This window comes from Falco biarmicus, chromosome 1 (genome assembly GCF_023638135.1).
Source record: "Falco biarmicus isolate bFalBia1 chromosome 1, bFalBia1.pri, whole genome shotgun sequence".
In the NCBI taxonomy this organism is placed as follows: Eukaryota; Metazoa; Chordata; class Aves; order Falconiformes; family Falconidae; genus Falco; species Falco biarmicus.
Window position 1 is genome coordinate 18992271 of NC_079288.1, and position 26273 is coordinate 19018543.

The 26273-nt window shown below is 44.6% G+C and overlaps 2 protein-coding genes across 2 annotated transcripts; both read left to right on the forward strand.

Annotated features, from left to right (window-relative positions):
• The first annotated feature begins 1191 nt into the window (after positions 1-1191).
• TMIGD1 (transmembrane and immunoglobulin domain containing 1) lies at positions 1192-4628 on the forward strand. The gene is made up of 5 exons (XM_056322921.1): positions 1192-1271; positions 2233-2511; positions 3001-3279; positions 4162-4265; positions 4529-4628. The coding sequence occupies exons 1-5, from the start codon at positions 1193-1195 to the stop codon at positions 4559-4561; spliced, it is 774 nt and encodes a 257-aa protein (XP_056178896.1). The 5' UTR covers position 1192; the 3' UTR covers positions 4562-4628.
• A 1599-nt stretch (positions 4629-6227) lies between these two features.
• Positions 6228-26273, forward strand: BLMH (bleomycin hydrolase). The gene is made up of 12 exons (XM_056344755.1): positions 6228-6381; positions 7006-7203; positions 7635-7744; positions 8397-8538; positions 9794-9882; positions 11205-11297; positions 15699-15854; positions 16357-16515; positions 16611-16678; positions 17094-17211; positions 19619-19688; positions 25274-26273. The coding sequence occupies exons 1-12, from the start codon at positions 6369-6371 to the stop codon at positions 25423-25425; spliced, it is 1368 nt and encodes a 455-aa protein (XP_056200730.1). The 5' UTR covers positions 6228-6368; the 3' UTR covers positions 25426-26273.

The window sequence follows — 26273 nt, forward strand, 5'->3', positions numbered from 1 at the left end:
CGTGTCTCAGGCACCTCCTGTCCACGAAACGCACTTTATGGCTCTGCTGAGCCCGTTCCCGACGAGTGACATGCCCCATGCCTGCAGGGACACTGACAGCGGTGGGAACATGTTCTAGAGGCTGCAAGGATCCCATCCTTTGCAACCAGAGCACCGTCAGCCTGCTGAAGTGTAAGCAGGCCGTTTCAGATGCTGTTTTAGCCGAGTGCTTCGGTTGTGCCCTTTGCTGACACACAGCCCGTGGGCACAGCTGTCCCAACAGCTGAGAGACCACACACAGCCCATGGGCACAGCTGTCCCAGTGGCTGGGGGACCCCACACAACTGTCCCAGCAGCTGGGGGACCCTCGCTCTGTGCTGGGGGCGCCCAGGGCTGAGCTAACTGCAAGAGCAAGCACACCCTGGGGGTACACACCAGTGAGCAGGACAGTCCCTCTGCTCTCTCCTCTGCCAACATGCAGTTCAAAGTCTGAATTCGTGCCTTTTCCACATTTTCCAGTCAAAGGAGGACACGGCGACAGAACTTTGGGCGGGAAGGGGCAAAGGAGCCCACTCCTGCTCTAAGATAATCAATGATAAACATCCTACGGCCTGAAACAGTGTCGTGAACACTCAGAAAGCTGACAGGGAAAAGGTATTATTTTTGGCTGAAGGTCTTTATAGCCGATGCAGGAACTCTCTGTTAGTTACTCATTGCCTCGGCAGGTCTCATAAAACAGCCAGCAGAGCCCAGCAAATACTTTTCTTGGTGTTCTGGGAGCTCAGAAATCCAGGAATTGAACAAGGCCTTGAACCCATTTTATGGACTCACTTCTTACCAAGCGATCATAAAATATGAAGATTCAGACCTTATAAATAAGGAGGGGAAAGAGCTGTGTGTTACTTGGCAGGAGCAGCCTCTCCAGAGACGCTTCCCAAGGTAAGTCGGGTGCTACGACCCAGAGAGGCTCCCGACGGGCAGGTGACAGGAGGCGACGAACTCACGTAGGAGATGAGAGATGTAAAACCCCCTTGACTCCGCTCCGAGCTGGAAAAGGCCCTGCAACAAACCGACGCAGTTTATTCCCTGGTGACCCTGTTCCAGCCTTGAGGGCTCTCCCCAGGGTGTCAGCAATTAACCCGCTGCCAGCCCCGGGGCAGAGGCACAACGCGGTCACCCTCTCTCTAACAGACGCCAGCTGGGTGCCTCCGAGATGGCGCAGAGGAGCAGCTCCGCAGTGCCCTGTGAAGCGCCTGTCCTTGCCGTTTGCTTTTTGGCATGCGTAGCCACAGGTAAGCAGCAGAAAACAGCGGTGGTGGCTTTGTACAAGCTCCATCATGTCACCGTGCAAATCTGTCCCGGGCTGGCAGCATCCAGGGTGATGTGCCACACCAGCACCCAGCTTTCAGAGGTTGTGGAGGTCACCCCAGAGGACTGCCTGAAAGCTGGTCTCTGGTTTTGAGAGTAGCGGAGAAGGGCATGGGGAAGTTTCAACGTTTTCCAACATTATTGCAGTGGCTGCACAAGGACGACGAGGCCACCATTTTCAAAGCTGCTCTAAGCAGTGAAAAGTGCGATACCTGGGAAGAGACAGGGAGCTTCAGACTTTTTTATACTCACAGGACTACAGTGCCTTTACATTCCGACCTGTATTTTTGTTTCATTAACCTATGAGCCAGGCTACAGTAGAGAGTTTCAGTCCATTAAAAAAATGTATCTCCAATGCTGGATCTTCATTTAGTGTGCCCTGAGGTTTATATGTTAGACAAATTGCAACTCCTCAAGATCCAGACTCAGAGTGGCCAGGATACAGCTGAGGGCTGATTAACCGATTTATACTCTCCAGCACATTCAGCACTGACAAAAAAACCAGCGTATCAAACCATGGACACAAAACCTGAGGGCACAGGTATGCTGCAGTGGTGGTTTGTAGCAAGAGGGTGAGCAAGACTGGCGGGATGGGGATGATTTTGCTCTGTGTGTTACATGGTCACTGCTGGTTTACAGACATTTGGTTATTACAGGTCAGGCTTTGCCATTCTTGCAGTCAGTTGCAAAAGCCCGACTTTTATTTTAAATAAGGGAGCTTTATGACGAAGACAACTTCTTGTCTGAGAACTAAAGTCCCACTGGAAAACTGAAGCCTGAAATTCAATCCCTCCTCCAAAGTCAAGGCCTGGAGAAGCTAGCAGGGCAGCTCCTGTGGGAAGGGTGCAGCTTAGGATGCTTAGTGCCCTTGTCCTCCTTTTGTAGGTCTGGAACTGTCCGTAAACAACCACGCTGCTGACTTTTCCCTGACGACAATGCCCGGCCCTGCTGTCTCCCTCTCCTGCCTAGTACAGAACAGCAGCCAGCCCGAGGAGCTGCTCTGGTACCGAGGAGCGGGGAAAGTGGATTTGAAAGATGGGAATAAAGTGAACATCAGTAACATCTGCATATCCCCAGTCACTGAGTCCGACAGTGGGGTCATCTTCACGTGCAAGCTGGCGCGGGACCAGTCTGTCCAGGTGTCTGTGACCATGGATGTCCAGTGTGAGTTGCAGCGGTGGATATCTGCGCGGAGCGGCTGGGGTGGGATGAAATCACGGGCTGAGCACCTTGGTGCCTGGGCACTAGTTGAAGGCAGGGTGTTTTGCACCATTGTACGCTGTCTTCATCAAGAAAAAATGCATTTAGGAGAAGATAACTCACACGATAAGACACTCCCTTTCCACAGTGGTGCTTATGGCCTGATCTAATGACTCTTTTATAGGGAGTGGGTGAGTCTTTAAGTAAGATGTTTTGGGTACGTCCCTGCCTCCACCTAGGTTCTTTCCTAAGGATACAAGTCAGGGCAGGGGAGTTACAGGAGTGACTCTCGGCCATTCATTGCCCTGATGATTCCCGGGAATCACGAAAAGCTGCACAACTGTGATGTGTTACCCCACTGAATAAGGTGCACGCGGGATGTGCAAAGGGGGCTTGGTGTTAAACGGTGAGCAGCATTGTTAATGACCTGTTGAACTGCATTACTGTGAACAGTTCCTCCTCAGCTGACTGGAGAAGAGTCCCTCCAAACAGAAGAAGACAAAGATGTAACTCTGACCTGCCAAACCAAATCCAACCCTCAAGCCCAAACAATGTGGTATAAGAACAACATCATCTTGACCCTACAGCAGAATCGTCACCAGCTGTACCAGACCAGCGAGGTCTCTCAGCTGTCTATCTATAAAGTACAGAACTCTGACAACGGGACCTACACCTGTGTGGTGAACTCAACTTTGGGAGAGGGGAGAAAAGATTTCCACCTGATAGTTGAAGGTAACGAGGCTGCTGCCAAACAATAAGCTTTGCAAATAACTTCCTATTCTCTTTTATAATTATAGCAACCCATTTATATTAAGAAGTGGAATGTGGTAAATTCCCTGCATTAACTTTTGAGGGCACAGCAATAGCAAGGAGCTCTCCTTGCATCTGTGCCTGGGACCACAGCCCCAGGAAGGGCCTTTCCTGCTTTACCTGTTATTCAAAGGCATTTGGCAAGCGTGACCTGAAGCAGGTTTATCCCACTGCCTCACTTCCCATGCTTGACAGGGCACATTCAAGTGTGGTTTAAAGCACCTTAGGTCTTTCTCGGTGCTTACTTGCTTATTTGAAGTCCTTACTTACTCCAACCATAGTATTCTGTCATGCCAAAAGAGCTGCTTAAGGCAAGAAAAGCTGTCCTCCACAAGTGACTGTAGCCCTGTGGGCAACAGGGAGGTGGAAGCCTTGCTGGGGCTGGATGCTCAGGTCTCAGACAGGTGATGCTAAGTGAGGTGACCCACCAGGCATCCACTTCCCACCAACTGCCCACGCCCCTCTCCTTTCCGCACTCTCGGAACAGGGAGGAAAGTGATGTTAGCTGTGTCAGTGAGATTTCCGGACACCTGTATTGCCATGTGTAAGAGTGCCTTGGGGATCTTCTTCAGGGACTGACATTGCAACTCTTCCTTCAGTTCACTAAAGTACAGCCTGGGCTCTGCTCTTTCCAGGGTACTAACACCACACACAGTCAGTCTGCAGAAGGCAGAGAGAACAAGTTCAAATCAGCAGTGACAGCTGTGGGAAAAGAAATATGTTTCTCCACAGTTCTGTGAAATATTCTGTTTTGTATGGCTGTACTGGTCTATCACACGGTCAACCTCCTCTCTCTCTTGACAGCTAAAACCCCTGTTTTTCCCAAAGAAGCTGTTATTGCTGCTGTCGTGGTGGTTACACTCACGGTACTTTTTGGAATTGTGGCTCGAAAAGATAAAATTTTCAAGGTATGGGAAGCTCTAGTTTCCTACAAAAAAAATAATATTGTTCTGTTGCAATGCCCTGTTTTTTTCTACCTTTTCTGTTCTACTTTGTAGCATTGCTTTCCACTGTTAGACAACTGTTACATACTACCTCCTGCTTTAGAATTACCAGTAGATAAATCAAATATTAGATATTTCAAGGTGGAAGGCATTACACACTTGCAAGTTATTCATACAAATATCCCTATGGTCAGGAAAGGTAACAATGCTGTTTCTTTATTTTTCAGTGCTTCAAAAGATCAAGTGAAACAGCTCTGTAAGTATTTGACTGCTTACTCGTGCACCTTCCAAATGAACCTCCTTCTTTAAGCCTTGGCAGAACCTGGGAAACAAAAGAGCACTCGGCATACTAAACCCAGCCAGGCCGAGTTCCTGAGCTCTTGTTCTGACCTTCTCTCCCAGCAGAGAGGGGTCCATGGGAACACGGCAGGATCCAGGCAGTTCCCCCCCATGGCTCCTGCCCTGGCCCTGGCCATCGCCAGGTCCTGGCTATGCCTGTGTGGAGGCAGTAGGGAAAAACATAATGGGGTGCCACCAGCCTGCTGCAAGCTTTCTGGAGCCGAATGCGACCCAGGTGAATTCCGATCACTTGTTTTGTTTCCCTAATAGGTGGGTTTTCATTTCTTCTTTTCATTTTGCTGCAGGTAAAGACCACAAGGTTCCTGTGCACACCCAGAGAACATAATTTCTAGTGGTGGAACTAAGTCCTTGAGTGAGATGATGAGACACAGTCCTCAAACAAGTTTTTTGGGGTCAAGTTTATATGGTCTTGCCAAAATATAAGTGGTTCTTTGCATCTGATCATTCTAATGTACTGCTGAGAGCACCATCACGGGGGGGGGGTGGGCTGCCTGAGCTGTTGCCAAATCTTGCCCTCTATGTTTATTCCTACAAAGTAAGCACGTGCAGTCAGGCATGAGGGTTGTGGATTGGTCTGCAGAGGAATCTGTACTGGTTGGCCACAGACAGCAATGTCAATGGACACAAATAAAAGAGAGGTGTTGAGCTGGCAGCTGCTTTCTTGGCCCTGTCCTACAGTGCCATTCCACAGGGTGTCAGGGGTGGTGGCCACCCAACTTGCAGCTCCGTCCCAGTAATGCTACCGGTAATCCTACACGCATCTCAGCGTCTGTTGGCCGGGGTGAGAGCTGCCTGGTGCAGAGCACTGCCGCTGTGGAGCGCAGGTCTCAGGGCAGCCCCCCGCGCCGGGTAACACGGTGGAAACGTCAGTGCCACTGCTCCGGCACCACGGCAGAACCTCCCATCCCTCCCCCAACAAATATGCCACGCAGGCATTTTTCTCAAGGTCCCAGCAAGCTTTTAAGGCCTCATCACATCTTGGAACGGTACATCAGTAACAGCGTCGACAAACACCCTGTGCTGTAAATTAATTTGAACCTGCGATGCGGAAATACTCCTGCCAGGGCAGCGGGGCAGCTCCTCAGCGGAGCATTGCTCAGAGCTGGAGCGTGTCCTTGACCAGTGCTCACCAGCGCTTGGGGACAGCCACCACCGCGCCATGCTGGGGCCAGCTCATGCTCCCTGGCACCCGGCCGGGCCTCCGCCCGCCACAGAGGCCGTTGCCAACCCTCCCGTTCGGCCCCCGGGGGCAGCAGGACAGCGAGGGCAGCGCCCGGGGGCTGCAGGAGGGGGGCAGCGGGCCGGCGGTGGCAGCGGGCCAGGGCTACAGCCGCCGGGCCTCCCTCGCCCATGGCCACAGGGGCCCTGAGGGCCAGCTGTGCCCGGAGCCGCAGGGCCGCGCTCGGGCCGCACAGCAGCCGCCAGCACGGCAGCTCCTCGGGGCGGGGAAGACCGCGGGCACCGGCGGAACGTTCTGGAAAAGAGGTGGGGGGGGCGGATGGGTATGAGGCGAGGGAGCCACGCCGCAGCCGCAGCAAGCTTGTCCCTCGCGGCGCGCCGTCCGCCCCCGCGCCCCGCTGCCCCCGCGCGCCGCGCGGCCCCGCTTCCTGCTTCCGGTGCCGGGGCTATAAGAGCCGCTTCCGCCTCAGCGCCCGACCTGCGGTGGGCCCGGCCGTGCGCGGCGTCTTCCTGCCGGCAGCTGCTGCCATGAACGCCCGCGGTGAGGGGTGGGGCCCGGCTGTTACCGGGACGGCGGGCTGGGGGGTCCCTGTCTGTGAGGGGGGGACGGGGATGGACCCCCTGTCTGGGGAGGGGTGGGGTGTGGGCGACGGGGACGGACCCTCTGTCTGGGGAGGGGGGACACACGTGGAAGGGCCCCCTGTTTGTGGGGACGGGGGGTGGGTGGGGTGGACGGATCCCCTGTCTGGGGGGTGGGATGGGGGATGGGGACGGACCCCCTGTCTGTGGGGGGGTGGGATGGGGGATGGGGACGGACCCCCTGTCTGTGGGGCGGGGTGGTGGGGGAACGGGGGATGGGGACGGACCCCTATCGGGGATGAGGGGGCGGGGTGGGAAACAGACGATGGATGGACCCTGTGTCTGGGGGGGGCACACAGGACGGGGATGGGCCCTCTGTCGGTGGGGGGGTGGCCCCCCTTGTCTGGGGCCTCCCTGTCTGTGAGGACGCCTGCTGTCTGTGAGGGGCCCCCCTGTTGTAGGGGAGGCGTTACTGTGGTAGCAGGCAGGGGATTTACCGAGGGGATGCACCGTTAGCTGGGCGATGGGGCTGGGGCGGTGGGCACTGGGGGGGCCTGGCGGTGATGGCTGCCCTCCTGCCCCCCAGGGCTGAGCACGGAGAAGGCGGCCGCCTTCACCCGGCGGCTGCGGGCCGAGCCCCAGTTCCTGCTGGCCCAGAACGTGGCGACGGTCAATGACCCGCTGGAGGTGTGCCTGCAGCGGCAGGTGGTGCAGGACACGGTGCAGGTCTTCCAGCACGCCGTGCCCGCGGAGGGCAAGCCTGTGACCAACCAGAAGAACTCCGGTAAGGGGCTCCCCGCCTGGGGGTGGGTGCTGGTGGTGAGGAGGGGAGTGCTCCCTCGGCAGCTCCAGCGTTTGGGAATGAATGATGTAATGCTGACCAGGCTCCTGGGAGCCGTGCTTTCCTCCAGAGTCCTCTCTTCAGGCTTTGGAGCGAGGCTGAATCCCTGCAGCATCCCCTTGAGTTAATAAGAGTCTTTAGACTTGCAGCGTTTGCCTGTTTTCTGTAAAGTATCAGATAAAATCAGTTGAGAAACCTGCTTTTGCAGCAAAGGATTTCCAAACTTAGGAGCTTTTTTCTATTTTATAAACCCCGCCAGAACAGCGGGCCAAAGGCTTGAGGCAGAACCGTGTCATGAATCTTGTGCTTAAAAAAGTTACACAGCTTTTGAGTACAGACATTCCAGTTTAATTTTTGGTCCTTTGATCTCTCAGGGAGATGTTGGATCTTTTCCTGTCTCAATGCAATGCGTCTTCCTTTCATGAAGAAATACAACATCGAGGAGTTTGAATTCAGCCAGTCGTATCTCTTTTTCTGGGATAAGGTACAGTAGTACAGGTTGCAGGTTGTGCTAGGACGGCTTACGCAACTGGGTGTTAGTATTGGGACAGAATTTCTTTTAGGCTGGGCTGTCTTAATCCAGGTGGAAAACATACATGAGAAGAAACTTCAAAAGTTTTTTAAGTGTTTTAAATGCAGGTTGAGCAAAGTGGGACTTTCGGCTTGAGAAGAAAGTTGTCGAGACGTTAATGTTTTGGAATAGTAGTAGTCTTTCAAGTGTTGTGTGTATTTCAAAAGCTGCTGGTGGGAGGCTCAGGGGAAGTGACTGTAACTTTCTGTCGAGGTTTCAGTTGTGCTTGTGACATACTGATCTGCAAGCTGTGTGCCTGCTTTTTTTCCCCTAAGGGAAATCAAGAAAAATCTAGTGCTAGTTTGGGCCAGGCTTCGTTGCATAACTTTTTTCACACTTCCTGTTCCTCTACCCTCAAGCTCTGTGCTAACTGACTCAGAACTATTTGGTCTGTAACAGAAAGAAGTTTATAGGGTAAGCCCTGGAATGCTAGAGGGAAAATAAGGACTTCAGTGGATGAGCAGAAGGTAGCTTCATCTAGTTAGGACTTCCAAAGAACTGAGTACTCTGGAATTAATGTGTAAGATGTCAGACCTAAGAGTTTTTCCCTGTCTGTCTGTTTCAGGTTGAACGTTGTTACTACTTTTTAAATGCCTTTGTGGAAACAGCTCAGAAAAAGGAGCCGGTGGAAGGAAGGCTGGTACAGTTTCTGCTTTCCAACCCCACAAATGATGGTGGACAGTGGGATATGTTGGTTAACATTATTGGTAAGAGAATTGGTCACTAGGAGACCTTCCTGAAATTGCATGCTGATTTGAGAGATGAGGAATGAAGCAGAAGAAGAAACTGAGTTTGAGACCTGGGAGTTTGCTAAGGAACGTGATGCAGTTAGCTACTACCTTCTTTTATTCGAAGACCTTTTCCATGCCAGTTCGTAAATATTAGGCTTAAATCTTGTCTGGGATCTTCACTCTTGCATATTGCTGATGATGACAAAAGCTCAAAAGATCAACAGAAGTAATTAGCTATCCCAGACCTTCCACTTAGCAGAAAGGTTCAATCCCCTCTTACTTCAATCGTCAGCTTGACATTGTTTATTTATATCCATGTATACAATTTTTAGGGCACATGTTACGGAAAAACATTGCCAGGCTAGGGTGTGTCTACAAGGCAGAAGCAGAACTACTTAAGAGTTATAGCCTGAAGAAAGATGATAATAAAGATCAGTGAAAGGGAAATGATGTGGAATGTGGCAATGCTGGCCTTATAAAGATCCTGCTTAATCAGGATCTTCCTTATGCTGATTAAGGAGATCTTCTCTGTGTCTGGATTACACCAACACTTGCTTTCATTTCTTTTGTGAAAGCATTTGATGCCTTTGTAAATCAACAAGCCAATAATAGAAGTTTAGAATCACAAATGGAATTTGTTTCTTTGAAGCCTGGAGGTTACTTCCCCCCCCATTGTTATAAATATTTAATCAGGGCAGAGAAGACTTTGGATGCTGCTGTAAATTGAGCCGCATTGTATGATCTTTGACTGGTACCATAATGTAGGAAGCAATTGAGCTGCTGATGGTGTTTCATAAATGCTGAGGAGGAAAGGAAACTGGGAAGTTAGTCACTTAGCATTAGGTAAAACAGATGGAATATTTCATAAGAGGCCCAGTTCTTTAGGAGATACTTCAGGAGCTTAATTTTTCAAGTAATCAGGTTTTTTTTCTGGTGAAAAGAGTTTACTAAAAAGCACTACTTTGTTTAGAACTTTAAGTGTTGAATTAAATGATAGCAAGCAGTTCAGGGGTTCCACTTTTTGGGACCTTTGTGGAATGCAGATCAGAGGTCGAGATTCGGTCAGAAGTTAAAATGTAAACTTTAAATATTTGTAACCTTTAAATAAGAATTTCCCTTATCTCTGCACAAAACCCCGCTATACTTAGCATTTATCTGGGCATAAGCCAAAGCATTAGCATCCGTGTGGACAAGATAATTGTTAACCTGTAGTTTTACTACTTTCTTTTAGAAAAGTACGGTGTTGTACCCAAGAAATACTTCCCGGAGTCTCATACCACAGAGGCTACTAGAAGGATGAATGAGATACTGAATCATAAGGTAAAAATTGATTTAGATGATATAATTAAGGGGAGGGGATGGGAAGGAACCTGCTCCAAGTGTTCCTAGCCACCTTAACTTCTCTTTATTGACCAAAGTATAAGCACATCTCGGCAATGTAAGTTGCTTTTATTCAAAAAACGGCCTAAAGTCTCAGCAAAGTCTGATGTTAATTTTAACATGGAGCAGGAATGTGTGTTTATGGGAGATGTCCATTGCCAGGCATCAGTAGCTTTAGAGTACTCGACGTGGTTTTAGTAGTGATTGTTCCTAATCCTCAAATCTCCAAAAAGTTAATTTTTTACGTATGGCTGATTAAGTCTTTCTGCAAAACTAGCACTCGGTGTCTAGTTGACTTTTTTCTGCCCCCTCAATATTTCATCCAGCAGTATGACAAGGTTTCTAGAGATTACTGCCAAATTTGATGGAAAATAAAAAAAAAGTATTTTGAAAACACTGAATCTTAAAAATCAGCTTTCAGTGTAGAACTGTGCAGCTTTGTGTGAAGGAAGCTACAAGCTTGTGCCCTGAACTACAGAAATGAATTAATCTGGGAAGATGCTAGTGTAGGTAGCTACTTAAAAAGTGAATTAAAGCATATTTATTTTATAGTGGGCTTTATTTTGTTCCAGTTCGTGTGCCACATGCTCAGGGAAAATTGCCTGCTGAAATCCAGATAAAACATGTAAAATGTGCTGAAACCAGCTTGGATATAATGAGTGGTGTTAATGTTGTTCTATAGTCTTGAACATGGCAAACCAGCTGGTCTTGAGGGAGCCCCACTCACTGTTCCTGGCCTTATGGGTGGTGACAGTAATGGGAAGCATGTTGTCTTCGTGCTGCAATCCTGCATGCAGTGGGGAAATGCTCCGTTCTTTTTATCAACTAAGAGATCAATTATGCATTAGAATTGCAAAATAAATTTTAGAGTATGAAGACAGTCTGTTCTCTGAGTCACAGAGGTGGTGGTGATGTGTATGGATGTTGCAGCACCAGTTACGGAATAAAGAGAAAGCAAGCCTTAAGAAGAGCTAACAGCTATAAGCTTCAAATCAGCAGTTGGAAAACAGTAATTGAGTTGCAACTGCTTGTTAATTTCTGCTTATTTTTTGTGATCTTTCCCTTTTAAATCATTCTATTATCTTGGGCTTTTTCAAGGATCAATATCTAACAAAGCCTTCTGAAAAGGATTTTCCTTTAATTTTGAAAACATGTTGTGAAGAATAAAATAGGTGCTTGAAACAACCAGAATGGAAGTCCTAAAAACCGATTGGGTGGCACCTGTCATACCCTTATAATAAAATTACTTTCTCCTCAAACAGATGAGAGAATACTGTTTGCGGCTAAGAAATATGGTGGAGACTGGAATGATGAAAGGAGAAATCTGTGCTGCAATGGACACGATGATAGAAGAGGTAAATAACTTGTGTGACATGAGTCTTCCTGGAGCATGAGGTTAGAATGGTTGAAGTTTCTTGCTTACTCTTGTTCTATAGCAGTTGAATCAGCCAAAACAAGTGCCTTTGTTTGCCTAACTAGGAATGTTTTGTATGGCAGTGCACTTGGAGGTATTCAAGTGATTTTTTTGAAGTTTTTTTTGTTCTTTATCTCATCCTGAGTTTTTCTAGTACTTCCAGACAAGTTTCTTGAATTTATAGATTCCAGAGCCATGACATTTTAGAAGTCTTCCCTTTTCTGTAGGAAAGCAGCATTTTGTATCTTGAGGGATCAAAATAGTGGCCTATCAGGCTTTTATAAATAGTAGGAAAGAGGCAGGTTGAAAACTGCATTCCGATTGCTTGGAATGTAAAATGTTACTGCACAAGTGTTGTTACAGAAATTTCCCACAAGAGAGCAGAAAAGAACCACAGAAGGGAATTCTTTGTGTTCTGGAAGAGATCTGAGCTGAACAGAAGGCTGAACCCAGCGGTGGGCTGATGCTGTGGGGCAGCGAGGAAGTAATCACAGTGTCTGTTTCTGGCTCTGTGAATCAACTCAAAATCAAATCAGTCAGCAAGCCTGTAGTATGCAGTGTGTGTAGTGGCCCTCCATCTGGGCACACCAAAGTGGCGTCATTTTTCTCATTAAGTAGTTCTTGTAGTTGATCCTTAAATAGCCAAAAGTAATTTTAAAAGTTCAGGCTGTTTTAGTTTGACCGAGTGCACGCGTTTAAAAAAGTAAATATTTCATGTTTTTCAAGCATACAATGCAAAGTGACCCAGTGGTTTGAATGTCTATCTTTAGACAACTCAAGAAATCAAATATTTTGGTTATGTGTGTTAGTTTTTCTGTAACCCAGTAAACATCAGTATTAGACAGAACCTTCCTTGGGTTATTTCTGTAAAGCTTCGGGCAGTTCTGCTAATACACAAGTGTTAATGTGTTGGTTTGGGGTTTGGAAATTCATCTTTGCACTTCATGTCAAAACATGTAGCTGCTTTTATCTAACTTTAAGGTTTGCTTAAGAAAAAGATTAGTGTTCCTTGTGTTATATTAATGAAAGGAAACCTTTTATGAAATGTATTCCTTAAGATCAACAGTAACTCTGTGCTTTGAGCCTACCCCATTATGTTGCCAATCCGCACTTAATTCAAAAGTTAATTAATATAACTTGCATCCAGTGTGTGTGTCTAAAAGCCCGTGGAGGATTTTACAGCAGACATCAAAAGCTTCCTAGAGATGTTCATTTTTAGGGCAATGACATACAGTTCACAGCAAAATCTCTTCATTTTAGAAGTTTAGAGCATCTTGCCCTCTGACAAGGGATCCTGGAACTGGTGTTAAAGGATTAGTAACTGCAGTTTGTCTGTTCTGTAAAAACAACATTGTGCTTAATTCTCTGCAGTTAACGTGGTTGTTTCTTCTGCAGTAGTAACAGTTTGCAACTCAAGTGGATTTATTTTCAGTAAACATTGTAGCTGAAATGTTTGATTGTACCTGCCTTGTATACTTTAAAAACACTTAGTTTTAAAGGTTTGAGATCACTCTTTTTTTTTCATTTGTTTATATGTATATAAGTACTGTTGCATCTCTTTTTTTTTTTATGTGGCAAAGCAGAACTTAGTTTTTGTTCTGTGAAGGTTTTTTTTTTGTGTAGTAAAACTTAGTTTGTTCATGCTGGGAAGCAGCACTCTAGCTAAAATGGGGCAGTTGTACTGTGACACAAGATTAAATAGTCACTCCAAAACTGTATAAACATTCTTCTTATCAAACCAGTGCACAGCAGGTCAGAAGTCGGATTCAGTGCAGTGCATAAGATTGAATTTTTCTTCCTTTACTGTTCTCCTTTGTGGACTCTTCCTTATCAGGAGTGTCCTTTTCCCCTCCTCGTTCATTTTGGGTTTTAGCACAAGGTACTATATCTTTGCCTTATCTTGGTTCTAGTTGTCGCTAGAGTGATATAAGTCACCTTTTAGTTTAAATGTCTGCTTATTTTATTTATTGATAGAGGAAGCTTGTGAGATACTAAGAGATGGCCTATGATGGGTGTGGTGGCAAAACAATTGAGGGAGGCCATTCCCAGGCTCCGCTGCTTCTGTTAACTTGAGACTTCTGTCTCGGTCACTTTCCTTCCTCTGGCTGGAGCCCGCTTGCTCATTGCTCTCCTTTTAGGTGTTTTTCTTGCTTATTTTGTTTTCATAGCCTCATCTCTCACAACTTGAGGTTATCTGAGGTACTGTGGGTGTATCCACAGCAAATGCTACTTTTTGTGTGGTCTGTGCAAAATTAAATATTTATAGTAGTTTAGGGATTTGCATTTGCAAATGCTTACATTTGATCTTTTAACATATTTATTGAGAAATAAATGTGAGTCCCTCTGCAGAAGAATGGCTGCAGAAGCATGGCTTTAGAATCTCTGAAGATCTGCACAATCCAGGCCTGGTATTGGAATAAGCCTGTAATCAGAATTGTACTGAAGTTGCTGTGCTGAAGTTAACAAAGGTAGCCTTGAGCTATTCTTGAATCCTGAGACCAAGTAATTATATTGTGCCAACAGGCCGTGGATGTAATGAGATATAGCTGCTGGGAAAGCAGGTGCAGGGCCAAGGAAGATAGGGACGGGTATGGGAATATAGGGAGTAACAAACTACAAGGCTGAAGCACAGCAACACAATTAGCTACATGGATAGAATGCTTATTTTAGTCATGATAATTAGGGGGGTGAGAACTGCGCGTGTTTAGAGACTACTAACCAATTATATTTCTGCTTTACGAATATGCATGTGTATCGGTTCTATATAAGTAGTGTTAGAAACTAATAAAGTTGAGCAAGATGCACAGCTTATATTGAGCGTCGTCTTGACTCCGGTGAACCCTTCTTCCAACACCCCTCCAGTAAAAGCATTACGCTCACATCCTTGTTTCAACCCATAATTGATCTCTTCACTTGTTTTCTTAATTGCTTGGAGCAAGAACACCTTTGTTTGTCTATTGTGCACAGCCAAATAGTGTTACTTAGCGTGAACGTTGTGCTCCTTTTGCCATCAGCACAAAGTGCATGCTAGCACAAAGCTAGTTCTTACAGAGCCTTAACATCCATATAAATTGGCTCAACTAGCTCCAGAAGGAGCAAGCCAGCTTTGGGAAAGGTGTTCTGTCTCCTCTCCCATGAAATCAGTGAGAGGAAAGTGTGAAGACTGACAGCCTGGGAAAGCTGGCACAAACCACAGACTTTGGCTCCTAGTGCAGAAGGTACAGCTGAGATTTGACTCCCCTGCTCTTATTTAAAATAATGTGTTTGTTCCTTGCAAGGAAAAAGACCTCTTATGCTCAAGACATGGGTAGAGCTGAAGCAGACCGGTGTCAGCTGAAGTAAAACAGATTCAAACCTGTTTAAATATGATTGAATTCTCTGTCCCCACAGCACCTGCAGCAAGTCCTGCTAAATATCCGTGAAGACAGTCATCTGGTTACGCTGCCTACAAGTTAGCACATTTTATGATAAGCCCTGTGAGAAAGTACAGTAGTGATGCTTGAGTGCAGTTTCATATTCTGATTTATAGGGAGGCTGATGACTTGAAATCTGGTCAACCTTTTTGTGCTAAAAATCAATAGGAAGCTGCAAAGGATGTCACAGGCAGCAGCGGGGATCTTGGATTAGATTATATAACCTGCCAGCTCAAACCTAAACCGAGACATTGTTAAAAATATTAAACCAGATGAGGAGATTATTCTAGGCCTTTGAAAAGAAGCAAAGGCCCACCTTTGAAACCCAAGTGAACATTACAGGGAAAAAAAGGATTAGTACAGGGAAAACACAGGGGTAAAAAGCTTTGCTGTGTGCATTTAGAGGGTCTGGTTTGTCTTTGCATGGGGCAAATCACCTGGTGGAACAGGTGATGCTGAATGCTTAAGCCTTTTTAGACTCAGTTTGATTTTTCACCAGTAAAGTTTCTTTTACACCAGGGAAGTATCTTGTTCAACAAGCTTCCGAATTACTTATAAAATGTTGGAATGAGACTGGCCAGTGTACTGGCTTTTGCTTTTGGCTGCTGCATTCCTAGGGTGACCTGGACTTTGTTTTGCCTGAGGGTTTACCAGAGAACATAAGAGTATGAGAATGGAGGGAGATTCTGCTGATTTTCCTGTGGCCTTTCAGATTGGTTTTGAACTGTTGAAATACCTAGATTTCCAGAGATGAATACAAATAATTCACGTGTGTACCTTTACTCATGTTCTTCAAAGGTGGCTGTTAAGATCCCATTTCTCCAGTAGGCTCTCACATTGGGATAGCCATTCATCAGTGGCATTGCTGTGGTAGGAGAGGCAGGCCTGCATGTTTCAGCAAGTTCACAGCTGTTTGCTTCTCTGGGCAGGTATTCAGAATAGTGAGTACTTGCCTGGGCAGCCCTCCGGAGTGTTTCTGCTGGGAGTTCCGGGATAAGGAGAAGAACTATCACAAATACGGTCCTGTGACACCGGTGCAGTTCTACAATGAGCATGTGAAGCCTTACTTCAACATGGAGGACAAGGTTGGGCATGCTGAAAGGCAGTAGCTTCCCAAGACCTTTTGTTGCTGCTAAGCCACTTATTTTCTGCTGTTGCAATTATTCTGTCCACCCCTGTACCTGCTTGGGATGGGTACTGCTCCCCCAAGTTAGATGGCCCTGTGTTTATTCTCCCCATTCTCCTGTTTGTGCTCTACCCTTCAATTAGCTGTAATCTTGTGTTGCACTTCCATGATGATGTTGCAATGCCAAGATACGTAATGACCTAATTGGTTGTAAAATGCTGTAAGACAGTCATTGGAGAGCAGGAATAACATGCATAGGTGCTATGCCACAGTTAGGAGGTGAACTTAAAAAACAAAGCAAACCTTAAAAGCCCCTAGTATTTCCATCAAGTAGCTTGTTTGCTAATGGGACCCATAGATAGCTAGCTGGGACAAAAGCAATTTTCTGAAATCCATCTAGATTCCCTTCTCAAATTTCAGTTGAGCTGCACCTTAATTTATGACATCTTGGTTTTTGGCAGATCTGTCTAGTGAATGACCCTCGACCTCAGAATCCATACAACAGGCTGTATACAGTGGAGTACCTGGGCAACATGGTAGGAGGAAGGAAAACACTCTATAACAACCAGCCTGTTGACATCTTGAAAAAATTAGCTGCAGCATCTATTAAGGATGGCGAGGTTTGTTTGGCCTCTCATGGATGGCGCAGTGCATTTCTTGTAATGTAAAATGTGCTGGGATACAGCCGAGATGTGACTCTTCCTTCTGTTTGTAGGCTGTGTGGTTTGGCTGTGATGTTGCAAAGCACTTCTATGGCAAGCTGGGAATCAATGACTTGAATATGTAAGTAGAGAATCAAAACAAAATACTGTTTGGGATGTTGGACTAGAACATAAACAGTCCTGTAGCTGTTTAGGAAGCTAATTTGTACATGCTTCAGATTATATACCCCAAAAGACTATATTTGAGTAGTTCAGCAGCAACAGAATTTTTTTCACTGGTTAGCTAAAATCTGAATCCTCTAAAGATACACTACAAGTGGTTGTTAAATATCCTTACTCATTTGCATTGGCTAGTATCTGGTGGGAGAAACTCCTAAAGGGATTGGGTTTTGCATTTTTTTTCTGACACTAAAAATAGTTGAACTTGTACCCCTGTGCATGGGCTCCTGGGACAGCGCGCTCTACTGATTCCCTGATTTACTAGTGAGAATTGTCCCTGCGTCCTTTTTGATATTGCTTATGTGGCTTTCTACTAGATTTAATCATGAGCTGGTGTTTGGCGTCTCCGTCAAGAACATGAACAAAGCAGAGCGATTGATCTTTGGAGAATCAATGATGACCCATGCCATGGTCCTGACGGCTGTCACCGAGAAGGTAGAGTCCCTCTCCTGAAGTATTTGAATATTCTGGCAGCTTGTTTGTGTTCCGGGCTCATCCGCAGCATGTAAGCTGTTCTACCGGAGCTCAGCATGTGTGGCACAACACCCAGGTGCACAAAGCCTAGGCTGTCTGTTCTCCCTGTGTTGTGTCCAAGTGTTCAGGACTATAAATAATGAACAAGGATGGAAGAATTTTAGACAAGTCAAGGACTTCTTTCCTTCTGCCTGCAAACTTTCATTGGAGAAGGGGAAAAGTCTGAGTCTCTTTTTAAGATGCCAGAAAACCTATGTTAAATAATTATTTTAAAATAAAGATTTTAATGTATCTTGCTGAGCAAGGAATCTAGTATGACGGCAAGTATCTCCTACCATGTGCCACTGCATGTGTTAGTCCAGCCTGTCTTATAGCATGAGGCTCCTTCTGTTAAAATGCCAGTGGGAGGCACTTTGCAACAGTCTTAACCTCCTGCAGCTCACTGGCATGTGACCTCTGACCTACTCATAATTAGGGAAGGACAATGGTGTCCAAAATAGCTCTGTGGCAGACAGGAGACTGAGATGAATCCACAGCTAAATCCTGGCAGTATAACAAAGCACGTAAGTAAAAAGAACCATGTGAGAACTTACAACTCAGGGTTATCTGCAATGTTGATGTTTTCCATTTATTTCTAGAAGTTGTCATTATTAAAGTTTCTTTGAAGTGATCTCTTCCTGTCCAACATGACCTTGGCTTGAGAAATAACAGCTTGCACATAACTGAAAAAGTTTGCTTGAGCTCTGGAGTTTGAGGACTTGAGATGGGACTGCTGAGTCATAAGTATTCTTCTGGTTTCCTTTTACAGCTCCATATCATTTTTCCTCTTGTGTTCTGAGCTCTTAACACTTCTGTGTATCAGATTGCATCAACGCATCTTTAAAAAAAATTCCATTGTTTTTCCATTAGATATTTAAAATTATATTTTTCTAGTGTTTAAAATGTATTTATTCACGGCTGAAGCCTGTTCTGTTTGTACTGATGGTAGCCAATTACTGGTTGCACTCCATTGGCAGCTATAGGTTTGTATTTTTAAATCCATTCTTTTGCATACCTACATTACAGTTGTGGAAAATGTGATCAAATGTGAGCAGATTTCTTAAAGAAAAGGATGTGTATAAGATCAGTATATGATGGATAGTATCTCTAAAATCAAAAGATTTAAAAGAAATTATCCTAGAAGTTCAGCCATTTAGAGCCTTTTCTACATTCAAAATGGACTAAGTTGTTTCTACTTTGTTTGAACATGTTGTGTCTTATATTAAATCTTAACTTAATCTAAAGGAGCTTTGATAAACTGAGTTGTGAAATGTAATACTTTGGATTTACCGACTTTATAAAAAGGCCTTGAAGATGTAAAAAAAATTCTATTACAGTTTTAAAACGTAAAAAAAATATAGGACAGTCCTTAAAGTGAGACGCTCGAGATCTACCAGACTAAGGATAAGTCAACTCTTGATACTGTCAGACAAACTGGGGTAAGCATGTTTATGTACATTAAGCATTTAACAAAAAGGTGTGTTTAATCCACATCTGTTGTAAGTGAGAATAGAAGCAATACAACAATATTGTATTGCATATTAAAAATGGATTTATGGGGTGTTTTGCAGACTAGTTTCTTATATTAAAAATATTTTAGTAGTGAAAGAATAACTTTCTTTGGTTCCTCAAGGGACCTGCTGTTGCCTCATAAGAGGCTGCATGAAGGAAGCAGCAGTTCGCAGCACGCCTATGAAGCTGTTTTCAGTGCTTTTATGTACTTGGTGGGTTTGAACCAGACTTCAGACACACACAGTGCAGGCTGGAATACTGCAGGCTTCTCAACGGGAAGTCAGATGTTCTTCATGCCCGTTTGAAGCCTGTGTACCTTTCAAAGCACCAGACCTGGAGCTGTGTCCTTCAGCTAGATTCTTCAAGTGTTTGTACTTGCCCTTACTAATGCCGTAATCTAAATGATTACAGTTGCTTTACTGTCCTCATTCCTTTACCCTGATTCCTTGTTCAAGCAAGTTGTGTACTCTGCATTTCAAAAGGCCCCCATGCCCTGATAGGTGATGGGGAAGGCTGCTTAAATTCTGTCAGTTAAGTTCAAATTCTATTTAGTTTAATTACCTTTCCTGGTTAGAATAGTATTTATTACAGGCACTCTTCTTGAGCACACTTCCTCATGTTTTGTGTAAGTGGGTAGACAGGTATTTTAGGAAAATACATTTCTCCAACCATTAGCAAGAAACCATTGTAACTTGCCAATGCCCGTAGACTTTTGGGAGTGGAGCTCTGAGGTTTGCTGGTGCTGGATTTAGACTTGGCTGCTATAAACTTGTGTGGTCCTTCACTGCTGAATAGCCATCGACTTGTTTTGTCACAGGATGGGCAAGAAGAGGCGTTTGAAAAATGGAGAGTGGAAAACTCCTGGGGTGAAGACCGTGGTAATAAAGGTAAATAGTTATGGGAACAGAAAGCTGAAATTAGTGTTTGGAACTAAGGAGGTGGAAGGGGAAAAGGGGATGTGCCGCGTGTCCTTCACTAGGACATGTGTGAAACAAGCCTGCAAAACAGCGCTGAGCTATGGCACTGTGTTCCTGGAAAACAATCGTTCTTCTCTTTAAAAGTGATTTTAATCGAAGGAAATCAAATACAAACATTGAACGGAGAAGCAGGAAATGTCACTGGATAAACCTGACACTGTGGTTGCAAGCTCAACTGTAGAGGTAACTGCATTTTTGGGAGGTGGCTGTAAGTGATTGAGGCTGACAAGTCCTGACAGACAGGACACCTTGATCTCAAGGGCAGGAGGACTAAGTTGACAGAAGCACTTATGTTGGAGGTTTAGTACTGGAACTTTGAACCTGTCTTAAAAAAAAAATTTAACATCGTAATTCTAGGTGCCTTTCTGAAGCCTTGCTGAAAACATGACCTGCAGCAAGCATCCTCGCAGTGTTTGTCTCCTGTATGACAAGCACTGGCAACAATAAAACTCAGTTCACAGGAGTTCAGCTTGTGCCAGGTTTTCTGCATGAACTTGCTTTCCTGTTGATGGTTCTCAGCCTGCACCATTGTTCCTTTAAAAATGATTCATAAGCACTGTGGGGCTGTGCAGCGTGGATGTGCCAGCCTGGTATGGCACATGGGCAGGCAGTGTGGACAGAATAGTGAGTCACAGCTGAGTGGTGGTTTAATAAATTGCTTCTGGTTGTTTCCCTGCTCAGCCTGGGAATGACTTGGGGGTGCTTCTCTGCCTGGTCTGGGGGCCAGCTCTGACCCCCCAGCCCTGCGTGAGTGGGGCTGGTGCTGTGGGAGCATGGCTGCTCTGCTCTGCCGTGGCCTGCAGTCAGCTTTTCTTAAACGGAGGGGAGGAAAACTCCACGATTTTTGTCATCTCCTATCTGAGACAGGCTGGATGTGGACTTGGCTGTGGCAAAGCTCACTGATGAGCAGCATGTCAAGCCAGACTTCAGTGTGTCCCAGGGCACAGCACGGTAGTCATTGCTGACCGCATCTTCCTGTTGCACATTGATCCCAAATCTTGTGCTCACAAGATCTGGTATGGCTGAAATTTCCTAGGACATCTGTGTGTTCTTCTGGGAACAGACTGTTTCTGGAAAAATCTGTTTTAGGATGTGATCTTATTTATAAGCTCTTGATATTCTATGTTTTAGTTAGCCATTCATGTATGTTCTTGGAACAGCATCTTAATTTATGTTCTGGCCCCTCGGTCTTGCAGTAGTGTCTGTTCTGAGTTAGCAGTATACATTCACAGTGAAGTATTCCAGTAATCTTTAGTCTTGATAAAACGATGAAACTGATGTTCAGCCATCAAGGCTTATCGATGTGACAGTAGTAAGATGTACTTTGGAATACTGGATTCAGTGAAGAAGCCAAATCAATACTAAAAAGAAGTGGTGTCACAACTTTTCTTGCCTCCAGATACAAACTAACAACTGTTTTGTTGAGCACTTTTATGTATAATAGAGAATATAAACTATAAAAATTCCTGGTTAGTTGTGCTCTTATTGTCAGAACGCTTTGTTTTGAGACGCTCCAGATGATCGGTTTGTGATGTTAGATGCTACTAACTTTAGAGGAATGCTTCCAGGAAGCGCCTTACTCGCTTTACAACTGCTCAGCGTGGACTTAGGTTAGTACTCCAGACTTTCTGAAGGTAATAGGTGTCTGGCAGCGACTTTGATTGTGCTAGCAATGTATGGTCCTTGGCCAAGTTTCAGAGCTGTTCTCTATTAGAACTGGAGAAAGTCCGGGCTTAATTTTTTGATACTGGCTATCACTCCCAAACCACAGTGCAGCAGACTGAAGCCTGACACTACTAGTCAAAGTTGTACCTGTTGAGCTGTGACTGAACAGCAGCAGTTCTGTGCCAGTGTTAACTGGGCTGGAGCAGCAGTGAATGCTCTGATGGAGCTGCAGAAGCTGCGATTGATACATGTGGAGAGCCACACGGGTTTTTGGCTTTCTTCATTTAGTGCATGGAATTAAAAAAGAAAACTACAGCAACTAGAAATGAGAAGTGTAGTGCTTCAGGCTTTAAGTTAGAAATAACAGTAAATTAACACAGTTACCTAGTTGTTTTTGAGTATTAAGTTGCATTTGTTTGCCAGCTTTCTAAACCGAATTTGCAACTTGGTCTGCAGTGATAGTTTTATCTTCCTTAGACATTATCTCTTTTCCAAATATGGGTTTGCTTTTTAAAAATGTGTTCTTTAAGAGGAGCTAGTTGTTCCTTTGAAATAATAGGACCCTGGAGCAACCTAGAAAAACCCTGACTACACCCTGTATACATCTATGACATGCATGCCATCTATGTGAGCTTTCCTGGGTGGGTCACTGTCATTTATTTGTTCTGTACTGGTAGAGACCACAGTCTCTTGGGAAGTCTTGCTCACTGTCTAGATTTTGTTTTGGTTAGGGAGTTGCCTGGAAAAGTGTCTTGACCAGAAAATCCCATCAGAACTAGGAGGTTTGACTCTTTCAGACTACTTTTTTTCAGGGAGGTGAATCCCTGAATGATTTTCTTGGGTATGACCAAAAAAACAGCTGTTGAGCTAAAGGCAACTGGGCATGTCCTTGGGAGCGCGCTCTCAAACATTGGAACAGGCAACTTGACAGGGTTTCCACCCCCTACCCCTGCCCTGCTTTTGCAGTGTCCAGTACTAGCTGGTATGGGAGGGTGAGGATTTGTAGTCTGTCCTGGCTCTCTTGCTATGCCACTGAGTCGGTTGGCAGTGATTTTTTTTTTTTTTTTATCTTATCTGCCTCATTAAGGAATTGGGAAGCTGTGCTTAGATAAATCCAGTGAATCAGAATCTGCATCAGTAAAGAGGCAGCCAAGAATGATGTTAAACTTGGCACACCCCAGTTGAGGCCCAGTTGCTAGTGTAGGGGATACAAGTAAGCCCAAACTCCATTATTTCTTGGATGGGATGATAAAGGGTACAGCCCACAACAAAACACCAGAGACCAGACTTCGCGTCATTAGAAAACAAGCAGACAAATAACTCATTGTTGGTAGGAACTGGAAGTGGTTTTTTTCACATGGGGTCCCTCTTGTTTTGCCTTGAGTACAGTCGAAGGTACCAGATAGCACTTGTTATCTTGCATGGTGCAGGACTGGAAAGACTGTGACTCCTGGTTTGGGTATCATGGGATGAAGTTAGTTATATGCTCACATTCCGTGGAGTGGGCTGATCTGCATTCTTGTGGTAGTGCTTGTCCTGGAGAAAGGAAAGTCCTGGGAACAGCCTAGCATGCCTCTCCTAAACACTTAGTAATTACATTTATATCTGTTGTAAAAGGGTTTTTTTGGAATCCCATCTGTTTTTCCTCAAGGAACAAACACAGCTGCTGACAAACATTGCTTTTTTTTTTGAGGTAGAAAAGTCGCTTTGCAGTCAAATATTTCCTTTCTGTGTTTTACTGGCACTTTGTCAGCCATACAGGCAAGTTTAATTATTCTGCTTACTCTTTTGTTCTGGAGACACAGTGCATTAACTTTGAACCCAGCTTATCCCATCGGATATGTGGTGTTGTTTTTTTTAAAAAAGCAAGCAAGAGGGGAGCACTAAATCACGTTATCACATCCATTTGAGAGGGGTCCATCTGCTTGTTTTGGCATGAAAGGAACTCTCTTGTGATAGGTCTCCAGCTAGAAGTCGGCTCCCTTTTGACTTTTTTAATCTCTTGTACTGGCTGTTGCATACACGCTCTTCTGCATGAAGACATTTTAGGGATTTAACTGTAGATATTTAGTGCCTGTATTTGATACCTGTATATATATTATCCCATAAGTACACTATAACAGAAAGGCTCTGTTAATTTGTTATCCCTGTGGAGGAGTAACAGCACAAACACAGTGTGTTGTACTAGGTCCTCTGGGAACTTCCAAGGGCTTCATTTTCAGGTGCCCAAATCCTAGGTTATGCAGTAACTCGCAGGCCATTCATCCTTGACTGACATCTCCCTGGCTAGCAGCTTGTTGGTTCTACAACGCTGCCTGTTCAGTTTTTCCTTTGGGTAAGTTAGAGAAACGTGGGCCAGCCTCGCACAGAGAGGAGTACGCTCTGGTAGTCGGGTGCTGTGTTCTGTTACAAGGCAATGCTGTTCCCAGTTCTCTTCCATATTCTGGCCTTAACATACAAACGGTTTGAGTAGAAGCAATAGATTAATTGCCGGAGGTGAAAGTCCACTGTGTACCCTGCCCAGAAGTGCGTTAAACTTTTCTGTTTCTCTTTCACTTCTGTCTGTTACCTGGATGGAACGCAGAGCTCAGGGATGCCTCAGGCAGGCTCTTGGGTATACATATGGCTGCGTATAAAGTATGTGTCTCCTTTTAATGAAGAAATTGATAATGGCTTTCATTGCGACACCAGGCAGAGGCCTTCTCAAAAAATGACCTTACTTATTTGCATGTTCTGAAGTTCTGCTTGATGCTTCCTTCTTGTTCAGACACTGTGATCTTAATCAGCACTGTCAAGCTTTGAGATACAGGATGTCAGCAGCAGAGTTCATTATCCTCTCAGGGTGCAATTACTTGTTGGCTCTTGGGAGGGAGAGGTTTTTGTGTGTCCCAAGAACTCATATCCTGAAGAGAGAATAATCAAGGCAGCTCCCTTTGGCAGTGTTTCCAAAATGGCATCTAGCATGGATTACAATTGATAGGGTTTTTAATTTATGGGAATTATCTGATCTCTTGCTTTAGAAACAAGATGGTGTAGATAGATGCATTTATTGTCCATATTCTTTGGGCATTTTCTTGTTTCATTTGATTGTGTGATGATACTGTATAAGGACATGAGGAACTTTATTACATAAAGCCTTCTCATCTGTCTTCTAAATGCTTTCTTTCTCCCAGCCACTCTTATTTTCAGTTCACCTTGAATAGCTTGCTTCCAAGGGCAGTTTTCTGCTAAGAACTGTGGTAATCTAAATGTGACTCTTCTCCCCGTTCAAATACTGTTCACTGAACTTTGTAGTAAGTGTTACATTAAGGGAGAAAAATAAGATTTAGTTCAACCAAAGCATGATTTAGATGGCTTTATGTTCGAGGAAAGCAGATGGCATTCTCTTACTGCAAGAACTAAAACAGCAAAGTTTTTCTTAAGCCAAAGATGGTTTGGATATTCACCTGGAAAATTTCCCTTAAAATCCAGAGACCTTTCCAAGCCAGACTTGGCTAATTTTATATTCTGCCTTAAATGACTTTTTTCTTAAGGCAGTGTCTTCACCTTGGGTATTCTCAATGTTTATTTTAACAGAGGAAATGTAATGATGAATATTCTAGGTCTTTTTCTTAGCAGGCTTCTTGCTTGCTCTTTCAGCACACATGAATTACATCCAGTTATCATAAAGAAATAACATCTGGGCTTTTATCTTTGTCTTGAGAGGTACAAAGTATGACCAGGACTAGGTCCTGTTTGTAATGCATCATTCATAGGTGAAACTTGTATATGTGACTGCTTCACTGTATTGGTAGTGGTTCTCTGTTGTAATGAACTGTTCTTATCTGCAGGTTACCTGATCATGACTGATGACTGGTTTTCTGAGTACGTGTATGAAGTTGTGGTGGATAAGAAGCATGTACCAGAAGACATCCTGGAAGTGATGCAGCAGGAACCAATTGTTTTGCCAGCTTGGGACCCTATGGGGGCTTTAGCCAAGTGAACTACAGAATATTTGCCTCTTAATGGTCAACCAGAAGTAGATGCAATAGAGAATTCCAGTGGTTGGAAGCCATAGCCAAATGATAATGTGACCAAGCACTCAGCATGGTCCGTGTTCTTGAAATGTAAGTTAAGGATCTTTGGGAAATAGCGCTTTACTGACTTGGCTGAATAAAGCTCTCAGACAGGCTACCCCGCAAAGCTAAAAAAAGGGAAAAGGAAAAAAACCTCATAATAAAAATGTATGAAAAGTGCTGTCAATGGCACTTTGATTTTACCTTGAATTTTTAATAAAAATCAGCGTATTAACTTAGAATTACCTCAACCAGTGTTTTCTCTAGAAAAGATGGCCATAAAAGGGCCTTTAGAATTAACAGCTAGGTAATTGTTTGGACAAGTACATCAAGATACTTTTAAATTAACCATTCGTGGTCTGACTTGTACCGTAAAAGAATGCCCAAAATATTTTATATATTTACATTGTCAGTTTTGCTGAAGTTCTGGAGGCAACATAAGAATTTAAACTGCTAAAAATGACCTTTAGAAAATGTTTTCTTCCAGCAGAATTGGGGGGGGGTGGGGGGGGGTGGGAGGGTTGTCACTTGGTTTTATTCTTTGATTGAGCTAGGACTGAGTAACCCATATCAAGGCCCAGTGCTATGTCTGTGTGCACAGGAGCGCTATTTTTCAGTTATATTAGCAAGAACAACCATAAGTATGTTCACAGGTGGAGTTAGTGTCATGCTCAACAGAAAAATAATGTTTTAATTGCTGCATTTTATTTGGATGTTTTAAAAAAACCAACAAGATGGTGCTATGAAGCTTTTGAATAAACACTTTCTAAAGTGA

Bases quoted from the DNA above. Each gene is read 5' to 3' on its own strand.
- BLMH (XM_056344755.1), top strand. The intron at 7,745-8,396 runs GTACAGTAGTAC...TGTCTGTTTCAG, and splicing joins ATCTCTTTTTCTGGGATAAG to GTTGAACGTTGTTACTACTT. The intron at 8,539-9,793 runs GTAAGAGAATTG...ACTTTCTTTTAG, and splicing joins TATGTTGGTTAACATTATTG to AAAAGTACGGTGTTGTACCC.
- TMIGD1 (XM_056322921.1), top strand. From the start codon at position 1,193: ATGGCGCAGAGGAGCAGCTCCGCAGTGCCCTGTGAAGCGCCTGTCCTT. The intron at 3,280-4,161 runs GTAACGAGGCTG...CTCTCTTGACAG, and splicing joins TTTCCACCTGATAGTTGAAG to CTAAAACCCCTGTTTTTCCC. The intron at 4,266-4,528 runs GTATGGGAAGCT...TTTATTTTTCAG, and splicing joins GAAAAGATAAAATTTTCAAG to TGCTTCAAAAGATCAAGTGA.